The sequence below is a fragment of the Pogona vitticeps genome, chromosome 5 (assembly GCF_051106095.1).
Source record: "Pogona vitticeps strain Pit_001003342236 chromosome 5, PviZW2.1, whole genome shotgun sequence".
In the NCBI taxonomy this organism is placed as follows: Eukaryota; Metazoa; Chordata; class Lepidosauria; order Squamata; family Agamidae; genus Pogona; species Pogona vitticeps.
The window spans coordinates 104,843,237-104,856,060 of record NC_135787.1 but is presented as its reverse complement, the minus strand read 5'-3'; the positions used below and the strand labels follow the sequence as shown (position 1 = coordinate 104,856,060).

Here is a 12,824-nt window from a genome sequence, read left to right as displayed (position 1 = left end):
ACAAACAAAACTGAATTTGCATACAAATGAACTCTCAAATGGAACCCAGAATCAATTTCAGCTCTCTGATCACATCTGTTTGATAAATAGGCTTGCAAACACACTAACACTTCTTTGCACTTTAAAAAAATATTCCTAAAAAGAGTATTCTGAAGTGAATAAAATTCGTCATTATCAGAATGACCAGCTTTTACTGAGAGTGGAGTGAATTTCCCTGAAACCCACTGTTGCTAGAGCTGCATAATCTCTCTCTCTGGACTGAAAGACAGTGGGCTCATCTTGTTTGGACCACCTTTGGATTTCACCAGGTATCTGAAGTACAGCTTTGGCTGTAAGCAGTTATAGAATTCTAATAGTGTTCAAAAGAAACATTAAGATGACTTTAAAGAATTTATCAACTAGATCCATGGAGAACCCTAAGAAGAACTTAGCTATTCAACAAGACTGCAAGGGGCTAGACACCAATCTATGAAAATCAGTATTCTAAAATAAACTGAATTCTGCAAGGTCTGCCTTAAAACACGAGAAACCTAATTCCGTGTACATGCTGTTTACAAAATATATTAACATTCCTGGCCCAAGTCAAGCGACCACCTTGGTGCTGAACTGTTGAAGTAAGGGAAGAGATAGATGATCTAAGTCAGTGGTTCTTAACCTTGGGTTACTCAGGTGTTTTTGAACTGCAACTCCCAGAAAGTGAAGGCTTCTGGGAGTTGCAGTCCAAAAACACCTGATTAACCCAAGGTTAAGAACCACTGATCTACTGTAAGTGTTTGATAGAATTCAAGTGTGGTCATTTCACATGTCCAACAATTCCTTTTGCTTTTTTGACTGCCCATTTCTACCATAACTGGTTTGATATTAACAGAAGGATTCTTCTACTAGCAAAATTAAGATAAATTTGCAATTGTTATATTTTATATTCTAATTGTGCTACAAACAAATACATATATGGTTTACTATTGGCACAGAAGGATAGAGACTTCAAGGCTGACAGGATGATGTCAACAGAGAACATAATGTACCTATTTTATTCTCAGCAACGTTTCTCTAAATACACACAACTGGAAAAATGTTATTTTAAGAGCATCCATTTACATTATTCCTGATTGCTAAAAGATTGCAGGTACAGTGGTGCCTTGATTTACAAATGTCCCGACATACGACCATTTCGAGTTACAACCAGCTCCAGCCACAAAATTTTGCTTTGACTTGCAACCGGAGCTTCCAGTTATGAACAGAAAAAGGCAGGGGGAAAAGGTGAGGGATTCAAATTGCTAACCATTGGTAAGCAAAGAGGCTCTTCTTTGTAGCTCTTTTGTCCCAGCAGTTAGAGTGAGTGCGATCGGAGGAGGCTTAGGACTGCCTGGTAAGGTAAAGTGCTGCTTTCTGCTTTTTAAAAACTGTTTTGGGTGGGTTTTGCAGTGTGGTTTTGGGCTGGGTGGTGGGATTATGTTTTTATGCTGTGATGGGTGTTGCAGAGTTTGCTTGTTTTTTGGCATTTTTTACCCTAATTTCCGATGGGACTTGCATGGCTTGTTTGCTTTTTGGGTTTCTTTTCTCCACTTCCGAAGGGTCTTGCGGAGCTTTTTTGCTTTTTGGTATTTTTTCCCCTCATTTCCGATGGATCTTGCATGGTTTGTTTGCTTTTTGGGTCCCCCCCCCATTTACAATGGGTCTTGCGGGGTTTGTTTGCTTTGTTGGGGGTTCCCCCCTTTTCTGATGGGTCTTGCAGAGTTTGTTTGTTTTTTGCTTTGCTTTTTCTGCATTTCCAAAAGGTCTTGCAGAGTTTGTTTGCTTTCTGCTTTGTTTTTTTAGTATTTCCAATGGGTCCTGCATGGTTTGTTTGCTTTCTGCTTTGGGGTTGGGTTTTTTTTTTTTTTTTTTTTGCATTTCCAAAGGGTCTTGCACGGTTTGTTTGCTTTCTGCTTTGCTGTTTTTGCATTTCCGAAGGGTCTTGCACGATTTGCTTGCTTTCTGCTTTGCTTTCTTTGCATTTCCAAAGGGTCTTGCACAGTATGTTTGCTTTTCTCTCCCCCCCCCCCCCCGGCAAGAATGTATTAATCACATTTTTGATGGGTCTTGCAGTGTTTTGTGGTTTTTGTGATTTTTTCTTCCACCGGAATGGATTAATTGCATTTCAATGCATTCCTATGGGAAATGGTGCTTTGACTTAATGACCATTTCAAGTTATGACTGGAGTTCCAGAACCAATTAAGTTCATAAGTCGAGGCACCATTGAATTATCTCAAAGTAACATAGTGATGCACTAGAGTGAAGGTGGCCAAAATGAAGCTCTCCAAATACTGCTGAAGTGTAACACTTAGGATTCTTCACCATGGGCTACACTGGCTAAGACTGATGGAAACTGCAGTCCAGCAACATCTGGAGGACTGCACTTTGTTCCACCTAGAACACTGTGTGAAAGGTGTCCCTGTAGACGCCTATCTTATTACTTCAGTTTTGCAAACTATTATATGCAGAGCCAAAGAGAAGTTATGAGAATGCTTTGCATCCCCTTAGAAACAAAGTGGAGAAAACAGATTGAATGCATAAAAGTGACATACAGTGGTACCTCGACTTACAAACATCCCAACATACAACCATTTCGAGTTACAACCACATCTGGCTGCAAAATTTTGCTTCAGAGCTTCAAGTTATGATTAAAAAAAGGCAGGAAAAAAGGCAGAGAATTCAAATTACTAACCATTGGTGGCGAAGAGGCTGCTTCTTTGTAGCTCATTTGCCCCAGCAGTTAAGCTAGGGAGCGATCGGAGGAAGCTTTGGACTGCCTGGTAAGGTAAGGTGCTGCTTTCTGCTTTTTAAAAACTGGTCTGTGTGGGTTTTGCAGCGTGGTTTTTGACTGGGAGGAGTTACGTTTTTGTACTGTGATGGGTCTTGCAGTCTTTGTTTTTTTGGTTTTTTTGCATTCTGATGGGTCTTGCATGGTTTGTTTGCTTTTTTGTTTTCTTTTTTCCCCATTTCTGATGCGTCTTGCAGGGTTTCTTTGCTTTTTTGTGTTTTCTTGTTTTTTGTTTGTTTCCTTTTTGGTTTTTTGGGGTTTGGGTTTTTTTTTCTTTTTTCTTTTTTTGCATTTCTGAATGGCCTTGCAGAGTCTGTTTGCTTTTTGTTTTGCTTTTTTTCCCCATTTCCGAAGGGTCTTGTACGGTTTGTTTTCTTTTTTCTTTTTTCTTTTTCTTTTCTTTTCTTTCTTTCTTTCTTTTTTTTTTTTTTTTTTGCATTTCCGACGGGTCTTGCAGTGTCTGTTTGTTTTTTGCTTTGCTTTTTTTGCATTTTTGAAGGGTGTTGCACAGTATGTTTGCTTTTCTTTTTTCTTTTTTCCTTCAGCCCAATTGGATTAATCACACTTCCAATGGGTCTTGCAGTGTTGTTGTTGTTTTGGTGATTTTTATCTTGGTCCGGAATGGATTAATTGCATTTTCAATGCATTCCTATGGGAAATGGTGCTTCAACTTATGGTCATTATGAATTACAACCAGAGTTCCGGATCCAATTAAGTTCGTAAGTTGAGGCACCACTGTAAACTGATTTCTTCATGAAATAAATTTTAGCTGAATAATCTTCTGATGCAAATTTCCATTTTAGCATAATGCATTTTAGGACAGTGACTCTGTCCTTGTCAGAAGGTTAGAATTTGAGATATGTAATACTGATTTCCTATGGTGCAGTTAAAATGTACCATTTGGGAAAAAAAACTACACTACATTAACAAGTATCCATAGACATTATCTTTTGCATATTGTCATGCAGCAGATAAGGTCTATAGCGCTATCTTAACATAATTTCTTCCAAAAGTTACACCACTTGCACAAGTGTGCAACAGGATTTCAGCCACTGTGTGTTTTAATCTATAGTGGATGAACTTGTGCAGTCTGCTTTGCCAAATTTATTTTTAAAGTTGTAACTTTGATTCTGTCATATTAAGTCAATAAAACAGCGAGTGGTGTGCATTTTAGAAAAAAAAATCAAAGTTTTACCCCAGGAAAAAGTTAAACCCTGTGATCATACACTTGATATTTTATTTTATTTTTTATTCATTTCTAGTACTTATATATACTGCCCCATTATATACTGCACTATTCTGGGCAGTTTATATAAAACCAGCAAAATAAGTAAAATACCAAGCATAATTGTGGCAAAAGGCCCATGTCCCACCTGTCCATCATGTGGAGCTCTAGAGCTGGAGCCTATGAGAGGACAGGAGGGCAGAGTCAGAGAGAGAGTTGGAGGCTGAGAGAGGAGAGAGGAGGTTTTGAAGGTTTATGAGAGAGATTGGAAAGTTGGTGTAGTTGGTTGATGTGTTAAAAAATAGTTAAAGGATAGAAGTATAATAAAATAGATAGTCATCAAATCTTATTCCAGTGATTGATGTGAAGTAATACAAATAAAGAAATGTGTTTAATATCCAAGTTTAATGAGTGGAACATAACAAACATCTATGAACCTACTTGTGTGATTCAACAATCAAATAATAAATAATCAGTTACATTTGACAACACGTGTCTATGCAACATTATTGGTAAAGTGTGCATAAAGATCCACTGGTGGCAGTTGGTGAAAAGAGAAATAAGCAAGTCGTGTCCAAAGGTGGAGCTGGGTTTGAGGGAAACAAACTAAGGGACACCGGGGGTGTGCAACAGTAATATAAACAGTAATGCCAGAAAACTGGCAGCAGCCCTGATGGTGTTTGAAATTACAGCGGGTAGAGGTTATGCAAGTTTGAATTACTTAAACTGCTTTACAGTATTTACTCCAGTTGTGCTAGTCAAGGGAAGAAGCAAGGAGCAAAGGATGGCACTGAATGCATCAGTCTTCGGGAATGGGAATCTTGTTCAGCTACTTCTCTGGCTTCTGAGATTTTCAGCTCACACACTTTCAAGCACATTTGCACAATCATAAAGGATAGAATATTTTGGTTTTTAAGAGCAAATAAATTTAGCATCTTTATAAACAGAATTTTATGCTCATCCTCACATTTGCCCTGTTCAGCTAATGAAAATGCTTACAGAAGGAGGACATAGTCCCTGCCAATCTCAGTGTTTCTCCTGGGTTCAGTGCCGAATCTGAAGATGACAGGTTCCTGCTCACGTATAGGCTCTACCGAATGCAAGAAACCAAACTTCCAAAGGCTTTGTTCACATGGAGAACCTATGTTCAAGAATAACCTCTCATCTTCAGACTTGGCACTTGGGTTTCGTATGGTGCACACATCCATCTGTAACATCATGCCAATTGTGGAAATAGCCTGGCCGGCACTTCCCCACCTCCCTGCAGTGCTAACCACTTAGCAGCTGAGCAGGGAGACTTGTCATCCCACCTCCACACCAGAGTAATCAGCAGCACAGGGAGGCGGGGAAATGCTACTTCTGTGAAAGGCATGACGTTACTGGCAATGGGTGTGTGCATCACACGAAGCCCAGTGAGTGAACTGGGCTAGTTCTGGGGGGAGAAAATGGACGTGTGGTGCCATGCTTCATATTTGTATCCCCAGAGATATGAATACAAAGCTTCCATGTCTACAGTTGGCACAGAAAGCATGAAAAATGTGATGATGAATGGGGTGGCTTTAGGATGCTCCCTCTAGCATGTTCACAGCACCAGGTATAGTGGTGTCTGAATAGGGCTATTGCTTGCCTCAATTTTAGTGCACAAGAGGCTTTCATGGAACCCCCGCTATCCAGCCAAATCCAAAGCATTCATTTATTTCACTGTGCAGCCCACCCTGAGTATCTGGACCCAGAATTAGCTCCAACAAACATAGAAACAATGTACACCACTACCTCCACGTAGACTGATAATTAGTCACTGTTTCTGAGCATCTCTCCCGTGCAAGATAAACCAAGCATATGGTAAAGACATAGCCACAGAATGGAACAGAATAGAATACATACAAAATTCTCATGCTACCAAACAGGCACATAAGGTTTTAAAACTAAAGCCACTCATTTCCAGAAGTAGTTCACAGAATGTAGTACACCCTGCTTAGACACAGAACAATTAACAGAAACAGCAGGAGCTTCTTTCCAATAAATACCAAGATTGGAGGATAAGCAGCTGTAAATCTGCATTAATTGTTTCAGGAATTCCATTATTTACAGAAGCACTTGCAGAGTAAATAAAGAGGGGATGATTTGACAGAAATAAGAGAGCAGCTAACCTTACCTTCACATTGTTTTCCTTCTCCTTTATAACCTGGCTTGCAAATGCATTTGTACGATTTAGGAGTATTTTGACAAATTGCGTCAATATGGCAGTCATCTGTCCCTTCTGTACATTCATCAGCATCTGTGCCATAGAGTATTAAAAAGAGGGAAAGTAACAAGAGACCACATGAAAACCTTTGCAAGTTCCTACCTAGATAATATGTTTAACTGAGTTTGTTGTAGGGATACTAAAGAAAAAAACACACAACAATGTCACAGTTGCAATATATATCCCCTACACAGATACAAATGCTTTCAGTGAGGAAGATCTGTTTGTAAGATCAGACCTCCATGCATGTAATAGCGGTAAAAGAAAGGTAGCCTAGGCCTCCCCAAAGTAGGGTGGTATCTTCTGATGCCCATTGAAAACATACCTTCATTCAGCATCTTAACATGCACCTAACTGCTACTTGACCTAGACCAAGGGTAAACTGCTGGTTAAGTTTATACCACAAAACAGCCTTTCTCATCAACTAGTGCCCTCCAGATGTTTTGAGCAGCAATTCCTATCAATCCCAAATAACATGTTCTATGGTGAAGAAGCATATAAGCTATAGTTCAAAACATTTGGAAGGCACAAAGCTGGGGACGTCCACCTTAGATGCATGCTTTTCACCAAAAGGATATTGTCCATATTCATTAGACAAAACTGAACCTGGATGTTTCAATACCTTTGGCAAATCAGTTATACACAGCCAAGGTCAAATCACTTGCATGTCCCATCTGCATCTTTTCATTGTGGTGTCCCTTTGAGAGAGATGCATGTGGCAATCTGAAAATGTCCCTATGACAGCTTGGGTATATTGATAAAAGTGTTGGAAACTACATGTTCATGCAGTCAAAAGGATCATGCATTTTCAAATACAAGAGGGCATGTGACATGTACTTTTAAAAGAGCATCCACTTCAGAGATAACTTTCCCTAGTTATAGGATCATCAGGCTATGAAATAACACCAGACGTAAATAATAACAGAGATGCTCTTTATCATGGAGGCATGTGAGTGAAGGTTGTTTTCTCTGTTGGATTTAGAATGCAGGCTTTTCCCCTAGTCTTACTACTGACAGTGCATGTTGACTTGCACCGATCAGCATGGTGAGCATTCCAGTGGAAATCTGGTAGATGGGCAGATCAACACACTCAGTCAGTATGCCAATTGCCTGCAATATACTCTGATCACCAAAGAACAAGATTATTTGAAAGCACTCCAACATTAAATTAAAAAATAAATCCCTGCTTCCAGGGTTAAAGCAGAATCTTCCCACACAGTATCCCCAAGTTTGTAATAATCATGCTTGCAGAAATTTAATTTTTGTTTATTTTCCTCTGTATGGTGTTATGTTTATTGTTATATAAAGAGGCATTTTGCAGTAGAGATACATCCTATAGCAGATACATTTTCTCTGGAGCACTACTGTATTCTGTATTAAGCCTACCGTACTTCAGCTGTAACCATATGAAAAGCTTCCATCCAAATTTACTTCATCTATGCTTAGTTTGTCCAGATTCTTAATGTTTTCAAAAGTGTAAAAATGGACAAAATGTTACAAAAGACCAACTTTCCCCATGGTAAAAGAGAGAAGGATCAAGTATATATTCAGTGAGCTACTTGCATAGTGACAGGTTATACAGGGATGCAGACAAAAATAAATCAGAAACTAGTCAGGTGGTCATGATGAATATTACATTTTTAGTGGCGGCTGCCTTCTTTAAGAATGCCCTCCTTGGTTCCTTCACTGATATTTCAGCACACATTACTATATACTGTTGATATAATTTTAATTTCCCCCCCCTTTTTTTGATATTGGGATCTATCTTCTGGATCTCCTAGATTAAAAAGAGGGAATACATTTTATTTTTAAGAAATAGTTAAGAAGTAGTTGGTGAAACAGTTATATTCACAATCATTTATGAGTTTAAAGCAGTACAGCTCTTCTAGATTTATCAGTCATAAACATTGGTTGGGTTGACTATGTGTAGCATAACAGGCACTGTCTTGCATGTAGATTAGGAAAATTAGGGTTCAAATCCCCACATCGACCAGCCACATATTTCAGTCCAATCTACTTTATAGAGATATTATGGATTAAAAGGGATAAATACAGATACACCTCCAAAAAAGAAGAGATTGGATGCAAATAAACAAATCACAGTATAAAGAAACCATTGGCTTTCCTAACAGGTGAATACTGTGGCCAAACTATTGCATAGGCATTTGGAACCTACTACAGGGCATTTATTCATGAACTGAAACATCTGAAAATGTAACCACATTGAATTCCTTGGTAACTGTGAAGGTAAAAAAGATACAATGACTTTTCAGATGAAAGAGGGAAAAGGATAGGGAGTAAAGATTTAAAGTGACAGGTGCAAGAGGCATATTTTGATTAGCAAATTATTTCAAATGAGCATCCCTTCCAAAGGTTTTTACCATTAAGTGCCTAAAGCAGACACATAGTGTCAAATAGTTAAGAAGGCAAGCACTCTTATACATATTTCATGGGGTGGAGAAGAAGGGAGGGGAAATCCAAAGTGCTGTACCAACACAATTGGGAAAACTAGTGAAGGAAATAGCTGAACACAACAAATGATGTAGAGGAAGACTAAGAGGAAATTCATCAGTTCTCCTTCCACATTGTTTCATAGCATTTATTTGAAGAGAAAGTGATTGTCAAGAAAAATAAGAGTCATTGCACTACAGGAGTGGGAATCAGCTGACCCTAGGAAGAACATAGGACTGTGAGCACCAGGCCTCAGTGCACAAGGAAGAAAATGCCCAAGGCTATTGATTATTGCCTAAATGTCAATCAGGCAAATTTTCCTTATAGCAAGAATAGGCTTTAAATGGATTTCTTCATAATTTAATGCCAGAGGTCCATCTGGGGCTCTTTAGCTTATTGGATGCGGATCTATCACCATGAATAATAATACAGCTAACAATCAACTTCTTAAAAATAGGATCTAATGAAGACAAAGATTAAAATTTATAACACAGATGGATTGAGTGGGAAAGGAAAGATCGGAAAGAATCGAAAGGCTCCCCTGCTGTCCATGTGCAGTTTGTTTCATGCCAATTAGATTAACAGATCTTAAGAAAAGGTGCACCAAAGTGAAAAACACTTTGATTGTTAGCCCGAAATTCTAACGCTAATTGTTTCAGAAATGCTCACTCAGCCATCTCCAGTGATAAAACAAGGATTCTTCAAAGTCACCAAGAAGGGGAGATGAGACGGCTGCTAGGAGGAGGCAGGAATAATCAGATATTGTGGCCAAGCACACAGCAGAGAACTTTGCAAAGGAACAGAATATAAAGGGGTGGGTGGGTGTTATTTTAGATGTGTTCCTCTAAGAATCTTAAAACTAAAGCTATTAATGAACACAAACAACCTTGAAGAAACTTTTCAGAAATGAGAGCGGTAAAGAAGTTGCCTTCTTTTCCACCATTGAAAAAGGGATTGGGGAAGAAGAATGCCTTTAATTAGTTTCTTTCTTCTGATTTATTTTAGCTGCACAGCCAGTTCAGAATGAGCTGCAATTTAAAAATGGGGGGGGGGGAGAGATGGCAAATTTGCTTAGGGGTTTTGAGAGTGCAGTTCAGATCACATACACATGCCACTATATATTCAATCAGGCAGGGGATAAAGTGGGAGGCAGTGCTTTTGTTTCAAATGCCTAAGTTCATACTTTTGACTCATTAAAAGGGGCAACCAGCTCTCCCATCAAGCTCAGCAGAAGTGACAGCTGGGCTCCTTTCTAATGCCGTCAAAAAACTCAAACCGCATTGAGCCCAAAGGGGACATTTCACAGCAACCCGAGGATGTCTGAGAGTCAGGCGTGTGAATGCCAATGAGTCAAATGGAAAGGGCAAATCCAATGGTGAAAACTTCCTCTATTGCAGGGCTCCTGCTAGGCTGCTTAGACATTATATTTTTAATCCCTGACCTCTTGCCATTTCTTGGAGCAGCATCTGCTTATAGGTAAAGAGAGAAGTATTACTAGATTTCTAGATCTGTGTTAGTTTTTCCCAGGCTTCTGATAGCTGTGGTTCTTTTTTTTTTCTTTTGCTTAAGCAAACTTGAACACGTACTTTATTCTTGCACTCCCTCAAAAGGTTTACTTCTGCAGAGTGTGTAAGAGAAGAATTAGAGAGGAACTCAATCAATGACAAGTCTCTTTTCTGGATGTGCCACCTCTGCAAGTCAAGTAATTCTGCTGCATCTCTGGATCTACAGAAGTGCAAAGAAAGGACAGAATTACCTGCCCTTGCAAGGGTTGACTGAAAAGAGGCAACACCAAAGGAAAGGATCACACAGAGAAACACTGGGCAACCTCCATATGGGTGGGGCACCTTTCAATTCTGTTATTGCTTGCAACATGCTAAAAATGCATATAATTTCAGTTTGAAAATTACTATTCAAGCAGCATCAAATGGGATATTGATAGTAGGCCATATAGATAAGTCACTTTATACCCCAACAGTGTCTAAATCTATATAAACAGCCTAGTCTGAAATAATATGGACAGAGCTAGCAAAATACCCTAACGTTTGTATATGGTGACAGATACACTGTACAGCTTTACTTCTCACAGGGCTCAGCAAATTTGTCATTTTTTAAAAACTTTACCCTCTCACATACAAAACCTCAAACAGGTACAAGGCAACTTTAAACAGAGACTAACTTAAGCATATGAGATCACTCTGAGAATCTGGTTGGAACAGAAGGCTGGTTGGGAAAGAAGAGAGAAAACAAGTTAATAAGTCCTATAATTAACATTTTGGACAACTGTATGGTAACTGATATACTTTTCTGTCTAGACAGGTTGACCTGTACACCTCTAAATGGTCACATTGCATCTTACTCCTTGAAAAGAAGTACTCACTAAAAATAACTTTAAAGGCATTTTTGCTTCAGAAGGCTGAGGGGCATTAGACAAAGCCATATAGTCCTACACCAAAAATTTCAAATGCGACTTTTCAAGAGGCCTGACAAAAAAGAAAGAAAAAAGAAATAAATAAATGAAAAGAGAAAAAGACACTCTCCTTCCTTTTTCCTTGGTACCTTTCCGTAGGGAGAGAGTTTGTCCGGTCATCAGAGAATATGTCTTTTCACAATCTGGTTACAAGAAGGATTAGTGTGCAGAAGGAGAGGAGAAGAAGTAGTGGGGAAAGGGAGGAAAAAAAAAAAGAAAGAAATCTCTGCCTTATCTTACCTGGGACCCCACTGCCTCCTGCAAATCTGCCGGGGCTGAAGAAAGCGAGAGCCACACAGAAGTGCCATGCAAAACAAACAATCCCCATGATAAGGATTCCACGCAAGTTGGTGTGTTTCTTTGATAAGAAGACGCGCTTAGGGCTGGCAGAGGGCAGCCACAGAAACTGACGCGCTGACAGCATCCCGCTGATTCGCAGAGGGACCAGCAGGGTGGGCGGGACAGACGGGGAGGAATGCCAATCGCTCGTCCGGGCTCGGAAGAGGGAGAAAGAGCGAGCGAGCAAAAGGGGGAGGGGCCGGCCGCTTAGGATGTGGAATTCCTCGCGGCTGCTCCTTCGAGGAAGGCGGCGGCGGAGAGGCGCTTTGAACAAAGTGGGTAGAAGAGCCATAGGCTTGCAACGTTTATCCTCTCCTCCTCACACCCAAGAGGGCAGGACGCCTACAGAGAAAGTATTTCAATATTAGTAATAAACATTTCTCTCTTTTTTTAATTTTAAAGGGCAATCCACTTACTGAAAAGAGGGATGTAGCAGCTAAAGTACGAACCATACTGGAGCAAGAAAGCCCTGCTTCGGTTTTACCTGAGACACAGAAAACTCCCTAGTTGACTTTGGAGCGAGCCAATACTCCTCTAAGTATTCTCTGGGATCTGCAATGTGAGGATCATTAGGGCAGATTCCCCTACAGGGACGTTATGGAGTGCGTTGAGATAACGTTACGGGCAATAATAGACTGCCCGCGGATCGCTGGGTTTTTTTTTTTCACCCGTCTTGTTCCTAGGCGTTTCATCGCAGTCTGCAAGCAGCAGGGGAAGCTTTCTTGGCGTGGCGATAACTTCACCTGCTACATTTCTTGAGTCTCAGGCTGCTGCTAAAATCACTGAAGATGTGTTTGTGTGTGTGTGGGGGGGGGGGGGGTTACGCCAGTATTCTTTATATAACTGGGACGCATTCTGTAAAGGCACTGTGTTTTTATCATGAGAATTTAGAGAATGACGTGGGCCTTTTTTTCTGATTCAGGTTTTATTTCATCCATAACCTGGTGGAGAAGCAACTGCTGGGGTGCTCTGGCTTCCTTGCAGCCCTGACCTTATTCTATTTAGAAGATCATTCCGAATTACGGAAACAAAACCCCAAAAACCACTCTCGTTCATTTGTCTTGCCAGAGACCGATTGCCACCACTAGCGAAGGACTTGTCCACATTTGCAGCCACCTCCCGTCATTCCCTCCCACACCAAGTACGTATAGCCGATATCTTTCTACACATGTTTACTGCGTTCATTGGGACTCACTTCCTAACCACTGTGTTCAGGCTTGCAGCCTTCAACATTTTCCAAACTCCTCAGCCTCTGTTCTCCCCCTCAAGGGTTTCAGTGACTGCCTGATTT

At 40.1% G+C, this 12,824-nt stretch overlaps 1 protein-coding gene across 4 annotated transcripts in view; it reads right to left on the bottom strand.

Moving 5' to 3' along the window:
* Positions 1-12,142, bottom strand: part of SCUBE1 (signal peptide, CUB domain and EGF like domain containing 1) — a 280,077-nt gene extending 267,935 nt beyond the window's left edge. For all 4 annotated transcript variants that reach the window (XM_073000829.2, XM_078394214.1, XM_073000830.2 and 1 more), the window contains exons 1-2: positions 11,435-12,142; positions 6,184-6,306 (exon numbers count right to left, since the gene is read on the bottom strand). In XM_073000829.2, the coding sequence (XP_072856930.2) occupies positions 6,184-6,306; positions 11,435-11,825 (514 nt within the window). In that variant the 5' untranslated portion in view covers positions 11,826-12,142. The remainder of the gene's footprint in view (positions 1-6,183; positions 6,307-11,434) is intronic.
* Between the last annotated feature and the right edge of the window lie 682 nt (positions 12,143-12,824).